At 40.0% G+C, this 14,421-nt stretch overlaps 1 protein-coding gene across 5 annotated transcripts in view; it reads left to right on the top strand.

The window, feature by feature from the left end:
* LOC135101610 (lysophosphatidylserine lipase ABHD12-like) overlaps window positions 1-14,421 on the top strand; it is a 41,088-nt gene that overhangs the window by 16,531 nt on the left and 10,136 nt on the right. For 3 of the 5 annotated variants that reach the window (XM_064005814.1, XM_064005813.1, XM_064005812.1), the window contains exons 5-8: window positions 5,390-5,522; window positions 6,904-7,021; window positions 7,284-7,445; window positions 7,801-7,928. In XM_064005814.1, the coding sequence (XP_063861884.1) occupies window positions 5,390-5,522; window positions 6,904-7,021; window positions 7,284-7,445; window positions 7,801-7,928 (541 nt within the window). Of the gene's footprint in view, window positions 1-226; window positions 720-5,389; window positions 5,523-6,903; window positions 7,022-7,283; window positions 7,446-7,800; window positions 7,929-14,421 lie in introns of those variants that run through there. The other 2 variants (XM_064005810.1, XM_064005811.1) reach the window with 2 other exon arrangements.

The following is a 14,421-nucleotide window of genomic DNA, read 5'->3' as shown; positions in this document are numbered from 1 at the left end:
ATAATGAAGGTATTATACATATGTATCATGATGCATAGCAAACCAAAAATTAATTACATATAAACATGACAGTGTTTATGAGGAGACATCCAAAGAAAGCAAACTAAACATCCATACTTATTATTAAATTTCCTGTTATAAGATTGAGATAAATCAAGAAAATCATGATAGGCATAATACCTTAAGAAATATTTTTGCATTTCTATTTTCTGACATTAACTTTCAGTCTAACAGGATCCCTGTCACCAATGGTAGTAAAGTGGAGGCTGCCATCATCCATGATGCAGGACCTCTCCCACCCCTGCTATTGGAGGCCCCAGCAGGAGACCTGCATGGACCTTAGTACAGCTCCTCCTTGCTTTGTAATGACTGATGAAAGCACAGAGCTCCTAAGCAAGAAACAAAAACTAGAAATACAACTCCTCCAAAAAGAAATAGATGCTGCTGATGCCAGGGATGAAGGGGAGAAGTCCAGAATGGAAGCAGAGGTCAGGATAGAAGCAGAGAAGGCCAAGGCAGAAGCAGAGAAGGGCAAGGCAGAAGCAGAGAAGGTCAAGGCAAAAGCAGAGAAGGCCAAGGCAGGAGCAGAAAAGGCCAGGGCAGAAGCATTCAAGGCCATGGCTGTGGTGGAAAAGGAGAGGGCAGAGATTGAGCTCTTGTGCCTCAGAAAAGAGAAGGCCAAAATATTAGCAGAACTGTTGGAGCAAAAGTATATAAATGTGTGTGTGTGTGTGTGTGTATATATATATATATATATATATATATATATATATATATATATATATATATATATATATATATATATATATATATATATATATATATATATATATATATATATATATATATATATATATATATATATATATATATATATATTGGAACCTCGGTTTTTGAACTTAATTTGTTCCTGAATGCCGTTCAGAATCTGAAATGTTCGAAAACTGAAACTATTTTCCCTATAGGAATCAATGTAAAATAGATTAATCAGTTCTCAGACACCCGTCCGCCATGTCTTAGCGGTTAATGACTGATGCTCCCACTGCTAAGATGGTTGCTCCACAACATTTCCCACTTAGAATTTTTTTTATCCAGAAAGGATGTATTGAATGAACTTAGTGACACAGAACTCATCAAAAGATATTATTTAGACCATGCAAGTCTTTGTCACAGATCTAGTGAGGAAAGCCTTACAGAGTGACACAGAGAGGAGCATTCCACTTACTGCCAAAATTAAGGTGATCATAACACTTAGACATCTTGCTGCTGGGAAAAGCTACTGGGAAAATGCAGTTGTGCAATACTTATGTTATTGTAGGTTATAGAGAGAGCCACAGGAGACTCAGGATAACTCCTGAGTGCCAAACCTGGTTTGTTTACATCAAGGTTCTTCAACTTCTTCAATGGGATCACATTTAACTTATTTCAAAGATTGAATTACTGTCTTACGCTCTGTGTCTCTCCTCCAAATATATAAAAACAAAGGAAATTTTTATAGAAACTGTAAATTAGTAATAAATGGCTGCTTTTGCTACATCTTGTATTTGAAATCAAGTAACTTTGTTAAAAAAACAACTTTTCAACGGGAGCACATTAATCTTATCTCAAAGATCGAATTATTGTTGTACATTTTGTGTATCTCCTCCAAATATATAAAAACAAAGTAAATATTTATAGAAACTATAAATTGATAATAAATAGCAGCTTTTGTTATGTCTTTTAATATTTGAAATCAAGTAACTTCGTTCTAGAACCGAATTATGGTACTGCAGCGAAGCAATAATGAGTTCAAAATTTTGTTTGAAAACTGATTTGTTTGAAAAGGGAGGACACTGCCCCTGCATCTAGGTGGTTTGGTTAATGACTTACATGAGAGTGCCTGTGGGGGCATTGGGAAAGAATAGATGGGGGCACCATTATAACACATTAAATATATATATGAAACAAATAGAATGGTGGGACTCCTATGAAAATTACACACTTTTTTTTTGCAATATATACTTATCTATTATAGTTAGTTTGTGGTGGAGTTAACAGCCATCTCTGACTTGGGTAGCCACTGTCTCCTAGAAGATGGCATCCAGCAGGAACTTTACCAGCCTCAAAGAGTGCAAATAACCCACTCTCTCTAAGAATCTGTGCATCATGCACTGACCTGGGCCATTGTACCACAGTGTCTAAGAACTTATGAATTAGATCAAACACAACCTGCACATTGATGGTATGCTACCCTTTTTTTTTATTCACATACTCCATTTTGAATTCCTTTGGGTGAGTTTGTTGCACATGAGTTACATCTATGGTACCAATAACAACTTGCATTCCCTAGACTGCCAAGAATTCCCTCAGCTTGGTCGCAGTTGCCTTTTGGGTGGTGGGAAACTTTATAAATCAGCAGAGTATGTCCAAGCTTGTGAGTGAATACACTGTTTCTTTTTGTAATTTTACTCAGTTTGTTGTGATGGGCCCAAGTCATCACCGTTACACTGTTGCATTTTTCCTGTAGCAAGGTATCAAAGAGTGGCAATCACTTTCAATTTGGTAGTTAACGCCTTATTTCTTGCCATAGGGCTTGAAATGGTGTCTTGCACCAAGTCTGTCATGAACATGATACTTTTTCAGTCCAGGTTGTATCTTTTGATGAGTTCTGCATCACTCAGTTCATTCAACATGTCTCTCCTTTCACAAAAAGTTCTTGGAAGACATTGAGCTGCTGCCACAGCCATGTTTATTTACTGTTTTGAAGACTGTCCCAAGTTAGGTCCTAATCCTTATTCCATTTTGTACCCAGTCCTAGCTAAAGAGCGTGTTTAAGATGACATTTGATGATTTAGGATGTGATCCCAATGATTTAGGACACTCATCTGTCATTTTTATAGCTTAGGACAGCTAGGCAATTGTTTCAGACAAAATCTTTTCTTGTTCAGAAGAGGTGAGGTGATGTTCCACAGGTTGCAAAATAAAGTGGAGACTGCAAATGTTGCTTAAATCAATGTAAAGGTTAGAGGATGTATGAGGACACCTCATCTCATTTTGCTTCAGAGTGGTCTGACAGAAGAACGTTTCTAGTTACCTCCCAAGATAAAGCTTATGTATGCATCATATTCTCTATTTATACTTAGAATTTAAGTTTTTAAAGTATTTATAATTAAGTGTGTGAATGGTAATAAGTGGATTTTGTCTTCAGAGGGTGGATTATGATTGTGCTGTTCTATTACTGAGATATAAAAGGCAATAGACAAGACAGAGGGAAGGGTTAGCAAAAAGCTTGCAGAATTCCTTAATACTTTTTTTTTTTACGTATGAAGGGTACTGGCCAAGGGGAAAAAAGCCCAGTTGAGGGGGTGGTCCCTGTGCAGAGTTGAAAACGTTTGTCAAATTACAGGATAAGTGTCTTGAAACTTCCCTCTTGAAAGAGTCCAAGTCATAGGAAGGTGGGAAAACAGAAGCAGGCAGGGAGTTCCAGAGTTTACCAGAAAAAGGGATGAATGATTGAGAATACTGGTTAACTCTTGCATTAGAGAGATGAACAGAATCGGGGTGAGAGAAAGGAGAGAGAGTCTTGTGCAGCGAGGACACTGGAGGAGGGGAGGCATGCAGTTAGTAAGATCAGAAGAGCAGTTAGCATGAAAATAGCAGTAGAAGACAGCTAGAGATGCAACATTGCGGTGGTGAGAGAGAGGCTGAAGACAGTCAGTTAGAGAAGAGGAGATGATAAGATGAAAAGCTTTTGATTTCACCCTGTCTAAAATAGTGGTATGAGTGGACCCCCCCCTTACATGTGAAGCATACTGTGTGCATGGACAGATAAGACCCCCTTTACAGAGTTAGCAGCTGTAGGGGTGAGGAAAACTGGCAGATACAACTCAGAATGTCTAACTTAATAGAAGCTGCTTTAGCTAGAGATGAGATGTGACGTTTCCATTACAGATTATAAGTAAAGGACAGACCGAGGATGTTCATTGTAGAAGAGGGGGACAGTTATATGTCATTGAAGAAGAGTGGATAGTTTTCTGGAAGGTTGTCTAGTTGATAGATGGAGGAGTAGAGTTTTTGAGGCATTGAACAGTACTAAGTTTGCTTTACCCCAATCAGAAATTTTAGAGAGATAAGAAGTCAGGCATTCTGTGGCTTCCCTGCATGACCTGTTTACTTGCTAAAGTAGCAATTAAACTTTACTTGCTAAAGACATCGACAAAAAGACATGGAAAAGTGCAGGATGGTATCATCAGTGTAGAAGTGGATAGGACAAGAAGTTTGGTTTAGATCATTAATGAATAACAGAAAGAGAGTGGGTGACAGGATAGAACCCTGAGGAACACCACTGTTAATAAATTAAGAAGAAGAACAGTGACCGTCTACTACAGCAGCAATAGAATGGACAGAAAGGAATCTTGAGATGAAGTTAGAGAGAAGGATAGAAGCTATAGAAAGGTAGTTTGGAAATCAAAGCTTTGTGCCAGACTATCAAAAGCTTTTGATATGTCTAAGGCAACATCAAAAGTTTCACCAAAATCTCTAAAACAGGATGACTAAGACTCAGTAAGGAAAGCCAGATCACCAGTAGAGTGGCCTTGATGGAACCCATACTGGTGATCAGATAGAAGGTTGTGAATTGATAGATGCTTAAGAATCTTCTTTTTGAGGATAGATTAAAAAACTTTAGATAGACAGGAAATTAAAGCAATTGTACGGAAGTTTGAGGGATTAGAACGATCACCCTTTTTAGGAACATCAGGTCCATAAGCCTTCCAAGGGTTCAGGCCAGTGAGGGCATGGAAAACATCATTGAAGAATTTTGATAGGTAGCATGAAGTGGTCAGAGGGTGGAGGAGGAGAGAGGAATAAGCCCTGAATCATCCAAGGTAAAGTTTGCCCTTGGCTGGTGCCTCTCACCCCCCACCAAAAAAAAAAAAAAAAAAAAAAAAAGTGACCCGGGGACATTTATGCTCCCCTCCCCAGATGGGGACCCCAAGGCTGGTGCAGGAGTTGCCATGATAATTTTGAATTTTAAGTGAAAGGTGTGTGTGTAATTTTTGTGTGAAGGAAGAGAGTTGTCTTTAGAGGGCAGCCTCTGACTGTCCCTTGTGTTATGAGACACAAAGGGAAATGTTCAGTGAGATCACATTGATAAGTTCACAGCACCCCCTGATCCAGTGCTTTAGACCTCACTGTGAGTAATTATCATTTTGGCAGGTGTCTACTGCCTCCTCTTCATGAGCTGTGTTATTTCCCTGAGAGATGATACACAGCTGTAAGAGCAGGTGTTAAGCTGTTTTCTTCTCAAATTCTTGCAAAAAGTATGTAATCCATATAGAAGGATTGTTTTCAGTGAAAATGTTATGTATTGTTTTGCGAAGAATTAGTACTGACATTATTTCTGTTGCAGGTTATGGGGATTCTTCCTCTGTGGCACCCTCTGAAGAAGGTTTGGTAGCAGATGCAAAGGCTGTGTTTAGATATCTTCGTGATAAATCAGGACACTCCCCTCTCTTTGTGTGGGGACATTCTCTTGGTACTGGGTAAGATAATCTAATTTGGCACCTAAATTTAACGTATCAGTTTATTGATGACTGAAATACACAATTTTATGGTGAAAGTGCAGTAAAACTTCAAAGATCAGAGTTTTGTAATGAACTGATTGAACACCAGCTTACTGATCCTTCATGAAATGCACATCCTTATATCATCATATCCAGGCTTATTTATTTCTGTGGTGTTCACAGTTTATAGTATGTTGTAAGCTGTGGTTTTGAAGATGAAGTGGCTGGACTTATTTGCAGTGATACAATGTGTTGTCTTATATGCAAATATGAGGCCTCCCATAGATTTAATTTTGAAATTTTCTTCACCTGTACACTCAAAGATTTACACCATTATAGGCAAGGGTGTTTTATCATATTTTCAACCATAATATTATATATAGAAATGTTGAAAATGAAAAATGCGAACCTGTTCAAGTGTGTTGTTGACATCTCGGCAGCTGGGTTGCATACTTTGCCTTGCCTCTGTGACTAGGCCACTACCTCTGTTTTATTACTGTAACTATGTAGGATATTCTTTATACTGTGATTGCTTGCTGTTTGTTCAGCTGTACCGCTAGCTTGCTTTAAACATTACGTGCTTATATATATAAAAAGCTTTTTTTTTTTAATATGCCCTGCTGAAATGAGGGGTGTATCTTATATGCCATCAAATACAGTATGTATTTTATTGTTAAGCAGTGTTTAAATTATTTTATACAAAACCATCACTGTACTGTATAATATACCAATAACAATTGGATTCTTTTTCATGGGAACGGATTAATCATTTTCCCTTTATTTCTTATGGGGAAAAATTTGTTTGGTATACGTCCTGTTTGGTATAAGTCCAAGGATCTGGAATGGATTAAGAACGTATACCTGCACAGTCTAAACAATATCTTTTGATGAGTTCTTTGTCACTAAGTTCATTCAGCACATCCTTTCTGGATAAATAATTTCTGAGCTGGAGATATTGTGGAGCAGTGGTCTTAGCAGTGAGATTAATCCATTTTATATTGATTTGTGTGAGGAAAATAGTTTCGGCTTTTGAACATTTTGGATTTTAAATGGCATTCAGAAACTAATTAAGTTAGAGAATGGAGGTTCCACTGTATTTATATTCTGAAGTTGACTTGAGGAGGATTATTGTCTTGTCTTTGCTATTCCACTGGAGGGGAATTCCCACATGGTGCATAGATAGATTTACCTATATGTTAGTGATCTTGACTGATTAGTGTTACCATCACCACTGTAAGTCATCCATGTCTCAACCTTTTATTTTGTCCAGAAAATGTCCATTTAAGCTTTAGGATTTTGTAATGATTGTATATTTCTAAGTATTTCTTCAATTGCTTTTCATTTTAGTGATTTCTTACAGAGTGTCTTGCCATGCTCTGTCTGAACTTTGTCAAGAGAACCTGTGTCCACAGGGGCTGGTGCTGGAGGCTCCTTTTAATAATTTACATGATGAAATCAGACTTAATCCCCTGTCTCAGGTATTGTCAGAATTTGTTTGTCATCATAAATTGTCAAGTTAATTTGTTGTTCATAATCTGTATATCCATCTCATGAGTTTTCTTTACTTTTTATTTTTTCTACAAAGAATGCAATATTGAAGCAGTCTCTGGAACTTTCTCTGAAATATCTGATTTGTATTAGGTATGAAATGAAAACTAGTAATCATTTGATACAAGTGATGATAATAAGAAGATTCTGGGCATAAGTTTAAGTTTATTGTAAACTATCTTTAATTTCCAGGTCTTCCATAGTTTGCCATATTTTGACTGGGCTTTCATTGATCCTATACGAGATTCTGGGAATGAATTTAAGAGTGATAGTCATATCACTCATATTGCATGTCCAGTTTTGATCCTTCATGCCCAAGATGATATAGTTGTGCCAATTGAATTGGGAAGAAAGGTAAGTAATTTTATCATTTGATTTTATCATTAAAATATAGTTCTGCTTTCACAGATAAATATCTGAGACATTGTGGTACTATTGAAGAACATTATTTGAGTACATAGTGTTGATTTTTTAGTGTCATTTGAAATTCATATTTACTAGACATATTTCTCACAAACATGTAACAAAGTCTTATGGTTCTTTTATCATACAATATATCCTTGATTTAGTGGAAAAGGTGTCAGTTAATGCCAAAAGTCTTAAAAAATTAATACAACCTTAGAGGCATTTTTAAAGTTCTTATTATTTTTAAAGTATGAAATTTTAATACAATAACTAGTAGTATTATGAGGCAATATTATGTTTTCAGCTTTACAAGGCAGCTAAAGATGCACGTCTCCCAGATGCCATGCCAGTCACATTTGTTGAGCTGGAGGCAGAATATGGCTTTGGCCACCTAGACATTCCTCATGCACCAAACTTTTTGTCTATTATTAGGTAAGTTAAATATGTAGCTAGCCACAAGACATGAGATTTTTTTTTTTGTTTCACATACAACCTATTTCTTATACTAACATCAACAATGCTCTGTATACCCAGCTGTGCCTACATTCCCACATTTAAATAGATTAAGGTCATATTCCACTGTCTGGCAATCCTGCTTCCAGTGCTATAGGTCTCTCCCCCACTACAATCCCACCAAGATCTTGTCATTCATTCTTGAGATGCCATAGCATGTGCATCATGATAGTGCTCTGTTTTGCCCTGCTATTCTGATTTATTGGAGTTTTCTGATGTGCATCTGCTTATCCCAGATGCTTCTTCAGAGCAGGAAGGTGGCAAACAATGCCTTTCTGTCACTTTTGATATTAGGGCAGATGACACATCAGTGGGGGCAGATAAACATGTGGTTCCTTCACCCAGCCATTCTTCATCTTCGTCTGCTCATCCACCTAATTCCCATGCCAGAAGGAGGCTCTGCACAACTTTAGGTTACAGATGAGCTATGAGTAGTGCCTATCTCTATCTAGTGCCTATCTCTATCAGATAGATTAACAGAGAGAGAGAGAGAGAGAGAGAGAGAGAGAGAGAGAGAGAGAGAGAGAGAGAGAGAGAGAGAGAGAGAGGGTGGGAGGAAAGAGGAAGTCACTTATGCCTGACATCACTGCAAAGGATGTGGCTAGCCTCATCCCAGAAATATGTGGTTGACTTTTGTCAGCTAACTCTCCCACATTTTAAGACCTAGGATGTTTGTAAATAAAGTAAGCATTTGATCATTTTGAAATATGCTGTAATTTGCAAACAGCTTGTAAAATAAAATGTGTTCGATAGCCTTAAAGTGGTCGTTATTCCTGAAATTCAGTAAACAGAGGTTTGTTATATTGAGGATTTACTGTACATATCAGTTTAATCCCCTTTTATTTTACATTACTGTATTTTTTAATTAGAATATTATGTAGAATACTTATAATAATTGTTTTTTATTATTTTAAAGTAAGTTTTAAATGTGCTTAATAAGTGTGAGATGCATATTTTATGGTTCAGACTATAAACATAAGTATTTCTGAGCCTTGTAGGTGGGGTTTCCTGGATTCATGGATTTTTCTATTTGTGAGAAGCCTTGGAATGTAACCTCTGTGAATAGCAGGGGAACACTGTATATATTGTCAGCCTTGGTGGTTTTAGTACAGTTAATGATTGGTGCTCTGAATGTTTCAGAGTGGAGTTCCATGGTGGTTCTTAGTGCCTGTAAATACCAGCATGTGTTTCAATGTAAATGTGACTATTAAGTCAAGCGGAAAGTTTCTTGGTTTGTTAAATCATCTTTGGAGTTTTCATGGGGCAGGATCCAGCCCATTCCCTCCCTGGTCTCCTGTGGTGGGTTGTGATTGCTCTCTGGTGACTTCAGGGGAAGATGATGGTTCTGTTTTGGGCTCAGTGGGACCAGAGGATTCTGTTACCTAAACTCCCTTACCTATGCATAGTATTCCTTTAGTGGTGAACAAATTTTTCAATAATTTTGCTACCTTTTTAAGGTTTTCTGACATCCTCCAGTTTTCCTACTTTTCTGAGATGGTTTCTGATATGGTAGTGAGGCATGTAGAGAGTCAGCTAGCTGCTCACCAACCCTCCCTTCCATCCCACTTCTTACCCTCAGCTCAAGGTCCAGTACAGTCTGGTTCCAATCTCCTCCCAATCTTGCTGCCAAGCAGAATGTGCAGTTACTTGAAGCTGATGTTTCAGTGGGGAGTAGCTGAGGGCAAGTGAGTTCAAGGATTGCTTAGGATTATTTCAGAGTGCTTCCAGTTTGCACCATCCTTCCTCGGTTAAACATTCACAGCTTCTTAAGGAAGTCCCATGGAAGGTTAAAAGGTTAAGTCCCAAGGTGGTGGAGAACCTGACTCCAGTACAGTACAAGTTTTCTTTGGGACATGACCAGGTTGGGACAAACGAGTTGTATCCAAGAACTCTGCTCCCCATCCTCAGGCTCAGGGTGTGGGCCAAGTTGTGAGTGTCCAGTTCTCAGGCATGGGAACCAGCTAAGATGGTCTTACTTGCACAGCCACAGGGATGAGCCAGACATGCCATGCATAGCTTCTTCCCTCAGTCCACAGAGCACACAGAAAAGTGAGGTTACACAACAGCCTTTCCTTGTGCCTCTTTCCACCAGTCCCAGACTCATGCTGTCATGCATCAAGTCAGGGTCATGACAGCAAGGTTCTTGGAGGGGCCATGTGTGGTGACAAGTCACACACACTCACACAGTTGCCACTCAGCAGTAACACAGTCAAGTGCCCCTGTGAACAAGTCAGTGGCACTAGGCATGGTGACTGTTAGACTTGTGAGTGTTTACCTTGACCATCACTGCATATGAGATGGTGGCACCAGGTGCAGTGATTGCTGACTTAAGGGACTTCACCTCTCACTGCCATTCAGTTCATGCCCACCCTTTTGCCCCACCTTCACATTTATGGTCTCATGGCCACACAGGTGACTCACATTATGCAGGACCATTAATACAGTGTTCTTTGGGTGCCTCTTCTGAGGAGGTGATACCAGGGATGCACTCGAGTTTACCTCTCCTTCTATGAACTTCAACTTGGTGTTAACATACATCACTCAGTGCTTTCTAGAGTACAAGTGTATAAAGAGAAGGTGAAGCATTCAGCTCCTCCAAGGGAATACAGACAGGAGGACAACAAGAATATTAGACTCACTAGGGCTCAACCAATGGAGCTCTCCTTGGAAGCTGCTTCTAAGGCACTGCTTTGCACCAATGAATTTTCATAACTTTTGATAGCCTGCTACTCTTCAACAAAGTACAGGGAGGTGTACACATTTAGTGGCCATGAATCCTCTGGTCAGGCAGCCAAAATGAACCCTGACTTGGGCCTTGCCCTCACCAGCAAGGGAAAAGAGCCCCAGGTTGTTATTCAACCTGCTGATATGACCTGTCTTTATGGGGGTCTTAGCCTGTTCATGAGAGGTGCAGTGTTTCACCTCTTGGTTCATGGGAGCTTTTTTTCTGGCCTTTTCCTCCCTTCAACCTTCACAACAGGACAAGATAATGACAGACAGATTGTTCAAGAGCATCAGTAAGGCCATGGTTGACATGGCTATGGACTGAGCCTTTGCATTAGCTAATGTTAAAGCTATGTGATGTGAATCCATCCTCTCATCTTCCACATACTTACAAGATCTACTAAGGTGGACTTGAAGTCTTCCTTGGATTCAGGTTTGCTCTTATAGGGGACCAAGGTGAAGGAAGCCTTATAATTGGCAGAGAAGTCAGCTTCTATCTCTTTTTAGCAGGTAGCAACCAGGGCCCTAGTCAAGCTCTGTCCAGCACCAGATACTTCATTAGTTGAGCAGGGTCCTGGAACCTTCGCTTTGGGTGCTTTTGTCCCTTGTCACCATAACTCGTTCTGTTGTTTGGTGCCCCACCATCGAAGCAAAGGACATCACTCCCTCAGAGGCCTCTTCCTAGCCCAGGTCCTTCTTTTTCCTCTAAGAGGAATACAGGCAAGTTTTTTTGGAAGTGAGGCAGTGGACAACAATGGACAGAGTAGCAGGATGCCTTGCCTGTTAATGGGAAGGGTGGCTGACCATAGGCATAAAAGAATGGGTCTTCACTGTTCTCAAAGAGGGATACGGGATCCCTTTTTCTACTATACCACTCCTCACCTTAGAGCCCCTTGTCTCCAGGACTTACTTTTCCTACCTCTGTAAAGGGCAAGTATTTGGATTTTGAGATCTAGCTATTGCACAACAAAGGAGCAATAGAAGCAGCACCACAGACTTCAGGATTTTACATACACCTTTTCTGATAAGCAAGAACACTGGGGGTTACCAACCCATTTTAGATCTCTCTGTCCTAAATAAATATATCCACACAACTAAGTTTAAAATAGAGACAGTGAGGACTGTTACATCAGCTTTGCAAAAGGGTGACTGGATGGTTTCCGTCGACCTCAAGGATGCCTACTTCCAGGTGCCAGTACATCAAGACAACCACAAATTCTTCCGGTTCTTTTGGAGGATCCAATCTTTGCACCCCTCTGTTTTGGTTTCCCCTCAGCTCTGTGGGTTTTTACAAGGATGATGGCTCTGGTTTCATTGGCTTTACATTGCCAGGGCATTCATTTACTCAAGTACTTAGATGACTGGCTCATTCTGACTGCTTCAGAGGGAGAAACCCACAAGATAACACTTACTCTCACAGACCTTTGCTCCTCACTGGATATTATAATAAATTGTGAGAAATCCTCACTAACTGCAATGCAGACAAAGACCTTTTTGGGATAGCAATTCCTTCTCTTTTTGAAGGTTTTTCCCAACACAGATAAGGCTAGATGATCTCTATCATCTAATACAGTAATCTTGGGAACATTTGTCCAGTGCCAAGGGAGTGGATGCTGCTCCTAGGCCACATGTCTTCTCTCATCCACTTAATACCAGATGCAAGAAGGAGGATGAGGAACTCTGGCTTTCTCAGATGTGAGACACAGTCTGGGAGATGATGTTCTTATTCCTTGGGACAACAATATCCTTCAGGACTTTAAGTGGTGGTAAGAGGAACAAAATCTACATGAAGGGCAGTCTCTTCAATTGGCATCTCCAGACTTGTTCCTTTACACAGACACCTCAGTGGTGGGTTGGGGAGCATCTCTCCTATGGGAATCAACAAACAGATTTTGGATGACACATGAAAGGACCCTGCACATGAATCACTTGGAGCTCAGGGCTTTTCAGCTAGGCCTTCACTTCACAGGAATATTGCAGTGCAAGACAGTTGCTATGTTCTTAGAAAGTGCCTTATCTGACCAAAGAATGGGGTACTTGTTCAATGATGCTCAACATAGAAGCTCAAAAGATTTTAGATTGAATAGAGGCCCATTCTGTCAGGATCCTCACGCAGTTCATCAAGGGGCCCTCCAGTGTGTTAGTGGACTGCTTCAGCAGACACAGTCAAGTGATTTCCACAGAGTGGACTCTCAATCAGGATGTTTGCAAGCTTCTGTGAAAGTAATGTAGTTACCCAACAGTGGTTCTCTTCATTACATGACTTAGCTTCAGACTACTGAACTTTGTCTCACCTTTCCAAGACTCCAGGATGATTGTGATGGATGCATTCTTGTACAACTGGAACCATCAGGATCTGTATGCCTTCCTCCCTTTCCTCTTGTCAGGAAAGTGCTCAACAAGCTTCAGGCTGCTCAGGGCACCAAACTCATCGTATGGCTCTGTTTTGGCCCCAAAAGGAATGGTTTCCAGATCTCATGCGAGTGACAGAGATGCCTTGCCACCTCCCCCTTTGCAGGGGCTTGCTCTGTCAGCCTCATGTTCACAGGTTTCATCAGCCTCTCCATGCACTTCAGCTAACCACATGGAGACTATCAAGTGACTCCTCCATCATAGAGACTAGTCCTTGAGAGTTGTGTAGTTCTTGGCTACTTCCACTCTTATGAATTACCAGTATAAATGGAATAAGTTTATATGATGGTGCAGGAGGGAGGGCCACACCATTTCCAACCTGTCCAGCCAAAAGACTGCGGACTCTGGTTTTTTCTACGACAAGAATGTAGCTTTTCTTTCTCTGCCATTAAAGGCTAAAAGGTTATTCTGAACAGCATTTTTTCTTACGAAGGACTTGATTTGTTGAATGATAAAATTATCTGGGATATCATTAAAGCATTTTTTGCATGAGTCATTGGACCAATTTGTAGGGCTCCATCATGGAATGTGGATGTAGTACTTAAAACCTTCAAACCCTTACATCTTTCCTCCATGAGAGATTTGACCAAGAACACCTTTTTTCTGGTGGCCCTAGGTGTAGCTAAAAGGATGGGTGAACTCCAAGTGCTACCCAATACTGTAGCCAAGCAAGGGATGTACCTGTTATTCTCTTATCCCCCGGAGTTCATCGTCAAGACAAAACACAAACCCTATTCTAAGGGAATTTTGTCTTTCCACCATGGTTGGGAAAAAAGATGAGGAACATCACTTGTACCCAGTAAGGGCTTTGAATTGGTATTGGCACAGGACGTGTTCCTCTGTAAGTCCTAGGCATTTGTTTCTGTCAGAGACCAGATGCGGCCCATATCCAAGGTAGCGATCTTTCAAGAGACTATAAAAGTGCATGAATCCTTCCCTGACTCTTTATGCTCACTTGTCAAGATTCAAGCACATGACATCAGGGGTATGGCCACTTGCATGCTACTCTGGAAAAATAGCCCAGTTGTTTCAATCCTCAAGGCAGTGTGTTGAAAAACTTGTTCTGTATTCACTGATCTGTATTCACTGATCATTATTTGAAGAATATTTAGAGGCAGAAAGGAGATCTTTTCACTCTGGGATTGGTTGTTGCCACTGGTGACATAATAGCTTGACTTCTTTGCTTGGCAAGCACACCTACTTGGCATGAGTAGTCACCTCTGCTTCTAGGTACAGCCAGAGCTGACAATATGAAGTCAATGAGGCACTATCATAT

Source organism: Scylla paramamosain, chromosome 6, assembly GCF_035594125.1.
Source record: "Scylla paramamosain isolate STU-SP2022 chromosome 6, ASM3559412v1, whole genome shotgun sequence".
Lineage (NCBI taxonomy): Eukaryota > Metazoa > Arthropoda > Malacostraca > Decapoda > Portunidae > Scylla > Scylla paramamosain.
The sequence above is the reverse complement of the archived record's forward strand: the minus strand, read 5'-3'. Positions and strand labels throughout refer to the sequence as shown.